This window comes from Dasypus novemcinctus, chromosome 2 (genome assembly GCF_030445035.2).
Source record: "Dasypus novemcinctus isolate mDasNov1 chromosome 2, mDasNov1.1.hap2, whole genome shotgun sequence".
In the NCBI taxonomy this organism is placed as follows: domain Eukaryota; kingdom Metazoa; phylum Chordata; class Mammalia; order Cingulata; family Dasypodidae; genus Dasypus; species Dasypus novemcinctus.
The window spans coordinates 54,611,211-54,624,829 of record NC_080674.1 but is presented as its reverse complement, the minus strand read 5'-3'; the positions used below and the strand labels follow the sequence as shown (position 1 = coordinate 54,624,829).

At 46.2% G+C, this 13,619-nt stretch overlaps 1 protein-coding gene across 2 annotated transcripts in view; it reads right to left on the bottom strand.

Annotated features, from left to right (window-relative positions):
• Positions 1-12,370, bottom strand: part of SNX18 (sorting nexin 18) — a 112,044-nt gene extending 99,674 nt beyond the window's left edge. Inside the window, exon 1 of one of the 2 annotated variants that reach the window (XM_004483481.5) lies at positions 10,595-12,370. In XM_004483481.5, the coding sequence (XP_004483538.1) occupies positions 10,595-12,215 (1,621 nt within the window). In that variant the 5' untranslated portion in view covers positions 12,216-12,370. The remainder of the gene's footprint in view (positions 1-10,594) is intronic. The other variant, XM_058308975.2, reaches the window with a different exon arrangement.
• Positions 12,371-13,619: the final 1,249 nt, after the last annotated feature.

Genomic DNA, 13,619 nt, shown 5'->3' with positions numbered 1-13,619 from the left:
GGCATGCATAGTACTTATTGTAGTGTAAAGAGCACCAGGCTCAAGCCAAGGCAAGAATCAGTTCAAATTCTGGCTCTCCTTATTAACCATGTGATCCTGGAAATCACTTAACTTCCCTTATCCTCAGTCTTCACAGCCATTAAATGAAGATTATAACCCACCGGGTAGTTAAGAGCTAATAATAAAGAATCTAAAATATTAGATAGTTACACCATATAAATACACAAGGTAACTGAGGCTGAGAAAACTTAAGTTCATTGTCCAAGGTTACAGAGTGAAAGTGGCAGGAACTCAAAACCCAGGTCCAGCTGGTTGTAGAAGTCATGCTCACAACCACTCTGCCATCACACCCACCCCTGGATGGAGTTAAGATGTACTGTGTATAATATGCCCAAAATACCGCTGGTCACACTGGTACTCAGTAAATGGCAATTATGAGTACTACTCCATACTCGCAGTCCAACCTGCTTTTCCTTCTTTTTTCTTAAAAGGCTAGATAGTAAATATTTTAGGCTTAGTAGGCCAAGAGGCAAAATTGAGGTTATTATGTAGGTATTTACAAAGCCATTTAAAATGGAATCATTTAAAAATGTAAAAATTATTCTTAGCTCAAGGGCTTAAATCAAATAGGTAGCTGGCTGGATTTGGCCCACCAGCTGCAGTTTGCAGACTCCTGCCCCAAGCCACCTCCTCTGGTGGCCCCCCAGTCTACAGTCGGCAGGTCCTCTTATACTGAACACGGCTCTGTTCCTCACCCAACTCCTGGAGGCAAGGGGATCTTCTGTCTTCTCCTCCCCACCCCCACCAACACTGCCACGGTGTAGAATTTCATTGTGTCTCGCCTGGATTATTTGCAAGAGCTTCCCATCTTGCCCCACTCCGGGCCACACTTTCCCCCTGCCACCAGCATCTGTCCATGTAAGCACAGACCTGACCAAACCTGTACCTTGTTTGATCTTCTGGGATGGCCCCACCATTACCTCCCACAGCAGTTTTAAACTAGCAGCACATCTACATCACCTGAGGAGTGTTTACTAAGAAGGTCCAAGTCTAGGTCCCACGCCCCTGAGATACTGATTCAATAGGTCTAGGGTGGGGCCCAATTCACAGCTGGAACCAGTCCACGGCTGGCTCTGATAGGCAGCCAGGATTTAGTCCCTGATTTTTGCATGTATGGCTCTCTCTGCCCAGAATGCTCACCCCATGCTGCCTGCTTGGCAAACTTCCAATTGCTTTTCAAAACTCTTCTTAGACTGACAGCGAGAGAAGTCACCCTGAATCCTCCTAGTCATTTCCCGTAGTTAATTACTCCCTCCCTCTGTCCTGTTGCACATTTCCCTGATTGTGAGATCTCCTCTTGTCTTTTTCACTGACCTGAGTTGAGCAGTCCTTGAAAGCACTGGGTATCCAACAGGCATTTGATAACTCTTTATCAAATGGTACATTAAAGTGCAATAGTTTCCTTAATGTGACTTACATTCCAAAACTCAGCTAGTATGTACTTATCAAACCTATCCTCGTGCATTTCCAAGATCAAGAATGCTCTTCACCTATGATCCTCCAAATGTCAGAATACTGCCATTTTCCAAAGGGGAAAACCAAACACAACCCACACAAACTTCTCACACAGATTAAGTTATTCTCCTTCCTTTAAACTCCCATGCACTCTCTTTACTCTCTGCACTAGGTAAAATTTCAATTTTCTGTGCACACAGCCTTCCTCCCTTATAGAACTGTACCTCCACGAGGGCAGGTACCTATCACTCAACACCTACACTCAGTGCTTTGTGTATCCACATCAACAAACACGGTGAATGCACTCTCTCTGGATCTTATGCTCCAAATTAAGCAAAAGGAGCCTCAAAGAAAAAATATTTTAATTAAAGCTTACTTACCAGAGAAGAAATACAAACACACACACATACACTTTTAAGCACCAAGAACCAATATAAAATGAAATCATGTGGTACATAAAATTAATTTTTCAGGCATATAAAATAAAGCATTTTCAAACTTCCTTTCCTTTCCCCAATGAATTGTGGAAAATTATTTTATGAGTACAGATGTCCAAGACTTTTAAATCACTCACATATTAATTAATGTCTTCACTCATCCAAAAAATATATCCAGATCCTATCATTTATTTCCTGTACACTTTTAAACTGTTATCCATCATCATATAAACAGAAAAACAAAAACTTTCTATAAATCAGATAACAACTGCTTCAAAACCAACCAGGCTGTACTTCTTGAGTACCTATTTCATTAATCTTAAATAATCCAACAAACTTTCACTAAGCACCTTACTATGCATGTAATAGTGGCATATGTAGTATATATAGGAACATGAAAACATGATCAGCACACACTAGCCCATCACCGAGCAACGTGTAAACTTCATCACACCGTTCAGCATTGGCTCAGCTATAGTTACCGAAAAGTGATCAAAGTAGGACACACCAAGGAAAGAGGACCACATCCGAGGCCCGGCTGCCTGTGCAAGTGTTGCGGGGGGGGGGGGGGGGATGTGGAATGGAGCACAGGAGCCATTCAACCTAACAGGATTAAAGTAAAGCCCTGATTCATCATCCCCCTCTCTGCTCACAGCCGTCCCCTTGTCATCTGATGGAAACTCCATTCTTACTGTAGGCTGGGCCAAAAACCATAACCATCAGCCCGCCTCTTCCCTTCATACTCCACAGGGGATCCCTCAGGAAAATCTGTTGATTCCACCTTTAAATAAACCCAGAGTCAGACCCCTTCTCACCTCTGCTGCCCCCACCCAGGTCCGAGTCACTATCATCTGATGACTGGAGCAGTCTCCTGCTGGTCTCCCTGCTCCTACCCTTGATTACCCATAGGCCAGTCTCAACACAGCAACCAGGGAAGGCCCGTTAAAAGGTCAGGGTGGACATCGTTCTTTGCCGCACATCTCTGTGATGGCTCCCATCTCACTCGGGCTTTTATTCCAAGCCTGACAATGACCTACAAAGCCCTACAAATGCGACCTCCCATGATCTTATCTCCTACTAGACCCCTCTTTTGCTCCAATCACCTGCCTTCCTTGCTGTTCCTCAGTACCCTGGCACAGGCCACCACAGGGCCTCTGCCTCTAGCTGTACCCTCTGCCTGAAAAGCTCGAACTTCAGATACCTGTTGGCTAACTCCCACACCTCCTCCAGGCCTCTGCTGAACTCTTAACTTCTCAATAAGGTTTACTCCGACCAAACTTTTTAATACTTCATCCTGCCTCCCACACCCTCTTACCCTGTTCCACTTTTTTTTTTCCTTAACACACACCACACTTGAACATACATTATAATTTACTCACTGTGTGTGTTTGTCATTGTGTGTCTCCATCCTGCTATAACGTAAAGGTGAGGATCTTTGTTCAGGCCCCTGATACAGCCCTACTATCTCTAAGAGTGCCTGACCTATGATGGGCACTTAAATTATTTGTTGAATAAAAGCAAATTTATCTTTTTAGATGGTCCTATGAATAAATCTAACGATTTTCCCTATTCACTGTCATCCTACCTGCTAAATAATACATGAACCTACATTATCCAGCTCTAGAAGTCAAATCACAGTGAGAGATTAAAAGTTCTAAGAAATGAGGTGTGGCAATGATACATAGGCTAAAACATTCAGAATAAAGTCTAATCAAGCTATAAATATAAGATCAGCATCAGATTGTTTCTGCTCTTGGAGAAGAGACAGTATTTAGAACTCAAAGTGAAATATGCTTTGCCAGAGGGAAAAGCCATCACAATTCATCCCTTCGGTGGCCCAGTTAATTACATCCTTCATTTGGGTCAGAGAATTGCCCCAGTTGCCCATTACGCCTCAGCTTCAGAACAGCTGGGAACCAACAGGAGCAGGTGGCAGCGGGCAGGTATGAATCACTTTCACACTGGCAGCGCGGGGAGGGGTAAGCCCTCATGCATATGTGCTGACCTGAATTAAACACGCGTATGTTTTCCTTCACATCAACTGACATAGATTTTCATGCTCCCCAGATTACAAAATCACAGAAGCAGATAGAACACTACTAAAACCAGTCTACAAGAATGTTTAAATGTTTACTGTATACATAAAGGGGTTTTATTTTCAATGCAGGAACAAAGCTATTAAAAAAAAAATCAAAACAAAATGGTACTTAGGAAATCATTAACCTCGTATTTACAGATGAGGGAACTGAAACTAGGAGATGTTAACATCATTTGTGCCAGAGCACAGTAATTTGGCAGGGAGGAGGTTTGCAGGAGAAAATTTGCATAAATTCTTCAATGTGAACAACAACAAGCTAGTGACTCCCAACGAGGCCCACATTTATCCATCTGTTATCATTACTTTTGGGTGTGCAGTACAAGAAAACCTTATCAAAATATATTATTTAATTGCTGTATCAATGACTCCTTGGGCTTGTGTACTTTGCCTGCAATTCTGGTGGTAACAGGCTGCCAGATGGACCATAAGATTACTAGAACCGCCTTTTAAAGGAGAGCGTCTCTCATTTTAAAGGCACCTTTCTACTTTTCAAAAATTAAGCATTTAATGAGTAGCTACTATGAGCCATAACATTTACTCTTCATGACAACCTTGTAAGGAAGTGTCCCCACTTTGCCACTGAGAAGAGAGAGTCTCAGAGAGGTTAAATAATTTGTCCAAGGCTCTTGTCACAGTCCTGCACCATCGGGCCAGATTCCCGGCAGAGGTGGGCTCCCCAGGCACTGAGACTCTGCACATGGGCTTCTTGCTGGCAGTCCCCAGGCTCACCGTGTGGCACTGCCATGGCTAACTGTGCTGGCTCCTCCGACTCAGGACGGCCCTCTCAGGGCGGGTGTGGTCCCCTCAGGGCCCTTCGCCTCCTGAACAGGCTATCTGGACCTGTACACTGCATTGCCACAGCCGGTTTCCTTTGCCCGCACTAGTCAAAGAACTCACCAAGGACCAGAGACCTGCCCAGCCCTCCAAAGACACCAGCAGAGAACTAGAATCTAGTCTGTGCACAAAAACGTGGGAGAGCAAATGGTACAGGTCTTCTGAATACAATCTCATCCGACAGGGCTAAGCACTACTTACTAATTTACTTGGGCCGTTTTATTTGTGATAATCATTTAGTTAATGATGTCATGGAGCTTCACAAAGAGAGAGCAAATTAAATCTAACCTGATATTAAAATCTGACTTCAAAACACTTTGAAACAACATAACTGATTTTTAAAAATTTATTCAGCCTGAAGAAAAGGAACATAGTTTAACGGAAACATATGTTTCCCTTAAAGAGCTTGTCAGTTGTTTGGGTTCTACCATAGTGTTTGGAAATCCTGAGATGACTACTCAGAAACCCGTGCAGATGACATTTCTAAATAGAGAAAAGTCCAAGTGAGCCCACAGTGCTCTGAGAGTTACTGGAAGAAGCCGCGGTGGGAGTGTGGGCTCCCGGGTCTCCTTTCAGTCCTGCTGTCACCAGCAGGACCTACTGGGCTCCCCAATGTGGTACTGAGGAGGGCTCCGTGTGCAAACGAGAAGTGTGAGGAACCAGTGACAGAATAATATAAGCAGAACTCCACAAAGCTTATAACCAGCATCTTCTTGGCCACTTATAATTATGTTTTAACCAAGGAACTAAGTCATCTACTTCTGAAGCCCCCAGAGTTACTTTATTTTCACTAAGAAAATACACACTGGGCCAAAGGTTAAGGTTAGAACTGAAGTCTCCTTAGACTAGCTGGAGCGGAGGTAAGGGAGAGGAGGTATAGGTGCAACCCAGATGGGGCTAAAAAAACAGGTGCAACTGATAGGTGCAATTAGGATGGGGCTGAGTGGCCTCACTTGCCAGCCCAAATGTTTCAAAATGAGGGTGAGTTTGCAAACAGCCCAAATTACTGGAACTTTTGTCTGTACTCCTGGCACCACCCTCTCAGGGCTATTTTTAGCTGCAGGAGGCTGGAGAGCAGACAAAAAAGATCTCACTACAGCCCTGCCTTACTTACCTTGGGCACCTGCCGGGACTCTGGCTATCTTTAGTTAACGTCTAAGGGACTAAGAGGAAGCACAATGGTGAAATTCTACCCAGTAAGACTGATAATGCCCACAACTAGTATCCTATTCCTGAGGTCCTGGGACTATTTTTGGTAGAAAAGGCTCCATGTGGAACATTTACAAAGAGCAATGAAGAAGACTCTGCATATTTAAGAGTTCAGAAAACAGGACTGCCTATTTGTGTAATCCTGCCTCCTTGTTCTTCACATAAAGACTAGATTTTATCAAGAAACCATTTTTATATGATTTTATACCCTTTACGTGGATAAAGAAATTTCACTCTGGCTCCCTACAACTATCTAGTCCATATTCAAAAAAAAAGATGAAAACAACATTTCTCATAATCTACCTCTGACAGTCTTTCCCTTTCACAATATCCCCCAAGAGATTACCTAAAGCTTTTAAACTATTAGTCCACTGCCACCCAGATTTAGTTTCATACTAGAAATTAATCACATCTTTGGAAACAAAACTGTATACACTAAAAAGCTGACAGCAAATTATATTCTCTATAGTACCCCAAACTTACTAACATCAGCATTAAAGAAGCATACTGCAGGCATAGATGATAATGAGGGAGGAGATAAAGTGCTATCATTTCAAGAAAAGAAAATTGAGACCACTAGGTTACAAAGCTCGTCAGTGATAGGCAAGTGTGTACTGCCCATTAGGGATCAATTCGCTGCCTATGAACAAAGAATTTAAGGGAGTCCTGTTAAGTCAAAACAAAATACAAATAAAATTCAGATTCCAAATTCCCATCTAATGTGCTGCAAACTATAGCAAACTGCCTTCCTCCTTGTTTCACTCTAGTCCACTCATCTAAAGAGGTCTGCTTATCTAAGACCCCATTAGCTTACCAAAAAATTAGAATTCTAGAACTCTCATTTAGCTGAAGGAAACATGGCTTGCTTTCTTACCTTTTGTAGAAAGTACTTAGCTCAAAACCATTATTAAATTTAAGCAATGGTTTCAATATTAAAAGTAGTTGGAAAAATGGCGGTCCACCACATTTGAGAGTATTTGAGTTTTCCACCCTGCTTCCGTAACTGGTTCCTCACAGAACCCAAACGTCTATGTGAAGACCAGCTGTATTTTCTGAACCAAGCATGAAGGTAGACTGCAAAGCCAGTGAAACATTACTCACAGATTGAGTGCCTGGGAATTTCTGTAAAGAGCGATTCAGCAGAACCTGCCCCTCCTCCAAGTTTTAAATCTTAAGCCTCTTTGGGAAGGAGGATGCCATGAGATGATCCAATAAAATTTTAAAAAAGGCTAAATGGAAAGTACTTTAATTTGCTGGAGAAAGTTAGGACATAGTTAAACTACTGCCAATTGTCTAGCATAGCCCCATCCAACAGAACTTTCTGGGATGACAGATGTTCTCTCTCTCTGCTGGGCAACACAGTAGCCACTAGCTAACACCTGAAGTATGGCTAGTGTGACCAAGGACCTGGATTTTTAATTTAACTTAAATTTAAATAGCCACGTGACTCACAGCTACACTACAGCACAGGTCTAAAACAGTACAGGCCTAGAACACTCTAAAACCTCACTAACCACACAAGAGTCTTCTGCATAAGGAAAAAACTAAGAAGCACTTAATGTTCCATTCCCTTCTCCTGGGAATTGAGAAAAAACCTGTCTAATTCTCCTTCTTAACTGCTTTTATAATAAAAAGGCACTTTCTAATTAGGGTCTACCTCATCTTAATGTTGACCTCCTCATATACCATTAAAACATAAAGTGTAAACGTAGTGAAATTGGTTTTCTCTTAAACTATAAGAACTTCACAAGCGAAACAATCAGTTTAATTTTTTTTTTTATTTTAAAATTTCTCCCTAATTTGAAGACTAAACTTTGGACCAAATACTTACAACAAAAGGTTGTTTAAATATTGCTAAGAGGTTTTTATTTACCTGTTCTCAAAAGTCACAGTAAGGCCTTTGATGTGATTATGCTGAGACCTTGGAGGAAAAAACAACCTATACACAAAATCCCCAAGTGCTCAGTCTTAGAAAGATTCACTCCAATAGCAACTGCGTAGTTAAGGGAGGGAAAAAACTGCACTGCTCTTTACAACCACAAGTCCTGAACATGCTTAAAAGCTTTAGCCTAGTTTACGATATGTCTCATCTGTATTCCTAAAAATCACCAAAAATAGCAACCCTGATAAACACTGGCTGCAAGCAATAGTAATTTTTAGGTACTGCAAACTATAGCTTTAACGGCAGTACATTCCAAAGATGTCAATAGAGGACACAAGCTCCCTGTACGCTGGACACCTCTATATAGTTGTGCTCTAGCACAAACTATATTGAGTATCAGCTACTGTTCTTTCCAAAGTTTCTAGAGATTACATTTAGTCCCCTTGAATTCATTTAAACGACATAAAATGGCACTAGTTTTAATGAAGGAGGCTTTTAAATTCCGAGCAACAGATAACAATTTCAGTTCTGGAATTAAAAAAACAAACAAAAACTAGATGGTTGACAGACTAAGTAGACTACTGTTACAAACTAAAAACTAAAAATATAACTTAGAACAGGCACTGTACCTTTTCTAATAAATAATAACAACAGGAGAGCACTTGACAAAGGTTGCCACATAATTTTGGGTGTGTAGAATGAATGACAGTGAAATCAGTGAATGAATGATGCCACCCTGGAGTAGACAGTCTCCGGTGTCCCAGGGTTCTGTACTTGACCTCTTTCGGCCACTTGCCAACAATTTGCATGAACTCACAGAAATATGTAAAAAAAAAAAGTAGCAGCAAGGGTCCAGACAATGATGTTAGTTACACAGTGGAATTTAAACAGAAAGTCCTGCCTTAAGGGCTCAAAGTCACTTCCACCTGCACTAGCCAGTAAGTCAAGAACTCACAACAAATTATGCAAAAGATGACATAATGAATGTAGTAGCAAGCAGGTAGGTGCAGGTAATGTGGTTGCTCAAAAAGCTAACTCAATCTTAGGCATCACAAGTTTTTAATTACTGAGAAAGTTACTCTTCTCAACCAAAGTTAGTACTGCAGAAGTGTCAGGGTACATATCAGCAAGGGAGACACACTCCTCCCCCCACGGTAAATCAGAAGACTAGTCACACACTTGGAAAGGGAAGGAAGTAAGACTGCTATCTCGGTCTGTCTGAGGGCAGACATGTGAATGAGAATAGACTTACTGCATGCAGAGAATCAGGGAAGAGGAAGACTCAAGAGAGGCAAATTTTAGTCAATTCAAGAGTGTCTCAAAGAGCAGGGATGTCCACAAATGGACTGGCCACCTGGAAGTACAGTGAGGGCCTCATCATGGAAAGCCTCTGCTAGGAGGCCAGACTGATGACCTACGGAGGGTTCCACTGGCCAGCACAGGGGGTCCCATTAGATCAGGGATTCTTAATAAGAGGTCCGTGAGCTTGCACTGAAATTCAAAAAGCATTATTCTTGTGGGGACATGTTGGTGCGGGTGTGATATATTTATTAAATAATACACAGTGTAGTGTGGACTTAGTAAGGGGTCTGTGGTTTTCACCTGACTGGCAAAGGGGTCTGTGAAACAAAAAAGGTTAAGAGCTCCTGCATTAGAGGACTCCATCTTCCCACTCTGCTTCTACACTGGACTTCCACAAGCAAGACCACCTCCCTAACTCCAACACCTCCCCAATCTCTCTCTCTCAAGGCATTATAGGAGAATGCAAATTCATAGCATTAAGAGAGGCACCACGGCTCTAATTACTGTATTAAAATTTGTTTTGCAAATCTGAGTGCTTTAACAAAAGTTAGTATCTCTAAGAACTTAGTAATAACAATAAAAAATTATACTGGAAACACTGTTCTCAGATACTCAGAGTATACATAATCTGTGTAGTTTCCCTACATCAACTTCCAAAATTACATTCTTAATTTCCGGCTGTTAATAGATTTCAAACTGAAAATTATTAAGCTTAGAGAAATGCATTTTCTTTAAACTTCCTTAAGTTAGAGTGAGGCTTTTACTTCGTTTTTACAAAAGTTGCAAGCAAGAAGCCTATTCAGCAAGTTCTTAAATTGCCCAAGAGAATTCCTCTACCAAAGCAGGGAGTTCAGAAGTATAGAGGATGAGCACTGGCTTAACTTGTAATTGCAGATATCTTTCTCCCCCATTTCTTCCTTGCTTTCAAAACCCATCACTAAGTGCCACTACAGTGTTCAAGTGTATGCTTAACAAAGTCTGAGTTCCTTCTAGTTCTTTTCTAGTCACAAGACTACAGACTGGAGAAGCTCATTCCTCAACTATTCAAACTCTAAAACGATAGATAGCACCGTCATAGAAATTCTTCTCAGGAACTTCTTTTTAGAGTACTCACTCCCTGTCCGGAAGCATTGTAAGGAGAAAGCTATCAGTCTGACATCCACCTTACACTCTGGGGGAAACGGCCTACTTCTGCACATCCCTGCTCAGTTCTGGACCCGAAGAATATTACAGAAAACCGGTAGCAGAACTTCTTTCGAAGTCATCCCTTTGAAAAAAACCACTCAATGTCCTTCGCTCTAAAAGGCCGAGCTTTACCTTTCTGCACGTGGATGATGTCCGGGAAGTTGGCCAGGTGCCCCTGATACAGCGCTAACAGGTCCATGACGGGGTCCAGGTCCTGCCTGGGCTGCTCGGCGAAGAGCTCGCCGATGGCGTCGTAGGCATCTCCGGTGAAGGCGATGGCCTGGTTCAGGCCCACCGAGAAGGCCTGCTGGTCCAGCTCAAAGGCCTGGCTGAGGCCGCGGAAGGACTGGCCCACCTTCTGATACTCCTTCTTGAAGCCGGTCACCTGCTTGCGCGCGAACTCGTTGGCCGTGTGGTTGAGCTGCAGCGCGCTGTCGTCCATCTTCTTGGTGAAGCACTTGAAGCCGTCGATCTTGCTCTCCACCTCCTGCAGGTCGAGGGCGGCGGCGGGCGGCGTGCTCAAGGTCAGGAAGAAGTTGGCGCCCACCATCTCATCCTTCTCCGCCTTCCTCTTGCCCTGCTTCCAGGCCTTCTCGTCCGTGCTGCTGGGGCACGTCAGGAAGTGCTGGAAGACGTCGCACTGCGCCAGCACCGGGTGGCTGGCCATGTGGTTCATCCACCAGATCAGGCCCTTCCTGCGCTTGGAGATGAAGTCCTCCTCGAAGCGGCCGGTGGCCTGCTTCTCGGGCAGGTGGGGCACCGAGATGACGGGGAACTTCTCGGCCAGGCGCGCGTACAGCCAGTCGAAGTGCTTGTAGCGCCGGTGCACCGGCACCTGCGTGTGCGTGGGCACCAGCTTGTAGGAGATGTAGCTCTTCATGCCCTTGAACTTGGTCTGCTTGGTGGGGTCGTCGATGGTGCACTGGAAGGGGTAGGGGTTCTCCTGCCACTCGGGGCCGTAGGGCCCCAGCACCACGCACAGCTTGTCCCCGTCCTTCACGAAGCCCGACGCCTCGCCGAGCACGAAGGCCTCCCCGCCCGACTTGACGAAGGTGGAGAAGCGGTTGAGATTGCGGCTCACGGTGGCGGAGCTCTTGGCCCCCGGCGGCTGGTGCTGCGGGGGCGCCGAGCCGCCGCGCGAGCCCAGCGACAGGTCGGAGCGCGTCGACAGGCGGTAGCGGCCGGCCGCGCCGCCTCCGGACGACGAGCCGTCGAGGTCCGGGTAGGCGCCGCTGCCCAGCGCGCCCGGCTCGTCCGCCACCGTGGAGCTGTCGTCCCACTCGTCGTCCCAGTCGTCGTCGCTGCCCTGGCTGACCTGGTAGGCGCCGCCGTAGGGCTGCTGCGGCGACGGCTGCAGGGCGCCCCCGCCGTACGGGAAGCCCGCGCCCAGCGGCTGGAAGGTGCTCGGCGGCGGCGCCTGCTGCGGCTGCAGCAGCGGCTGGAAGGCGTCCGGCGGCGGCTTGAAGGAGGCGGGCGGCACGGCGGGCAGGGGCTCGAAGCCGCCGGGCGGCACGTTGGCGTAGCGGGCAGGAGCGCCAGGGCCGCAGTCGCCCGCCGGGCCGGGCTCGGGGGCGCGGATCACCTGCACGTACGAGGCCGGGAAGAGGCCGCGGTCGCCGCGGCTGTTGACGCCCTCGAGCCAGCCCTCGATGTCCTGCTCGCTGCACAGGCTCAGCACCTCGTGCTCCCGCAGCGAGATCTCGCCCGGGTTCTCCGACCTGAAGTCGTAGAGCGCCCGGGCGCGCAGCGCCATGGTCCCGGCGCCCCGAGCCCGGGGCCCGCCCCAGAAGCCCCCGGAGCTGCCCGCGCCCTGGCGCGCGGACGGCACCCCGGAAGGCAGCGCGCACCCCCGTGCCCCGGCCCGCCGGTCGCGCCCGCCGCGCCTCTCCGCTCGCGGCGCCGAGTGCCGCGCTGGGCCGCCGCCGCCGACCGGGGGCGGGGCCCGCGGCCTCCCACGTCCGCAGAGGCGCTAATCCACGGCCGAGAGCCGCGCGCCAGGCGAGAGCAAGCGACCGCCGAGCGCCCGGCCCGGCTCCGCGGCCGCCAGCTGCCCCCTCGTGGCAGTCTCTGGGTAGTGGCGAGCCGGGGTGAAGGCGCTGCGAGGAAAGGTTTCTACGCGGAAGTGAATTACCTGGGAGCTTTGGTAGGCTTTTAAATTAACGTTTCCTCGGCAGTAAGGAAAAGAGTCGCATTCCTGATAAATGTTTCCACTCTGAGGGCTCAGTGAATGTTCCTTAGAAGGACAACCCACGCCTCTAATAGAAGATTTTGCAACGAATATCAGCGATTTGCACTAGAAGACAAGATGCCTGTGCCAGAGGATGGTACACCGATAGGGCAACTCCCCTTCCTCTTCCACTCACGAGAACTTTTGGGCAAGGAGGGGGAGTGATTGACAAGGCAAAGTATAGGCTACATATGATTTGACAAAATAAGAGGATGGGGTGGTTGGGGAGAGACAAGCTGGAGTGCATACAACCTAAGCCTTCACGGAGAGGTAGACGTCGTCCTCAGTAAGTCCTGTCTTCTCATACTCTTATGTAGCGCTGTGAATGAGAACTCAGACTTTGGAGCAGCCATCAGGTTCGAATCTGCAATCTGACCCTCAGATCTGTGTGACCTTGAGCCTGTCACACAATTGAGTCTACCTTCTGGGGTTGTGGGATTACATAACAATTTGAACCCCATTTTACTGATGAGGAAAAGAAACACAGAGAATAATATATGGCAAACACTGTACATGATCAGCACAGTTTAAATATTTGCTGCTGCTGTTACTACTGTTATTTTGGAAAGCAAAAACCCTGTTCTCCATCATAAAAAGAATGGGGGTCTAAAAGCACAATCCCAGAGCATATGCACCAGGAAGAAACCCAGTGTTCCCATCCCTACATCAAATGTGCGGCCAGTGGCCTCCCTGTCCAGTAACTTCTCTGTCTCACTAGATTTATATTATTCTAAGAGAAGTAGATCAAAAATCACTTCCTGCAATATTAACCAAATCCATTCTTCTATAGTTAACTTGTTTCATTTATTCTTTTCCTTTCGGTGTATGATTTGCACAAAACTTTTTCTTCTCATAATCCCGTGTTAAGTCTAGCGTAATTATCCCTTTGCAGACACCACTAATTGGGATGCAGCATTCACATGTCATTAA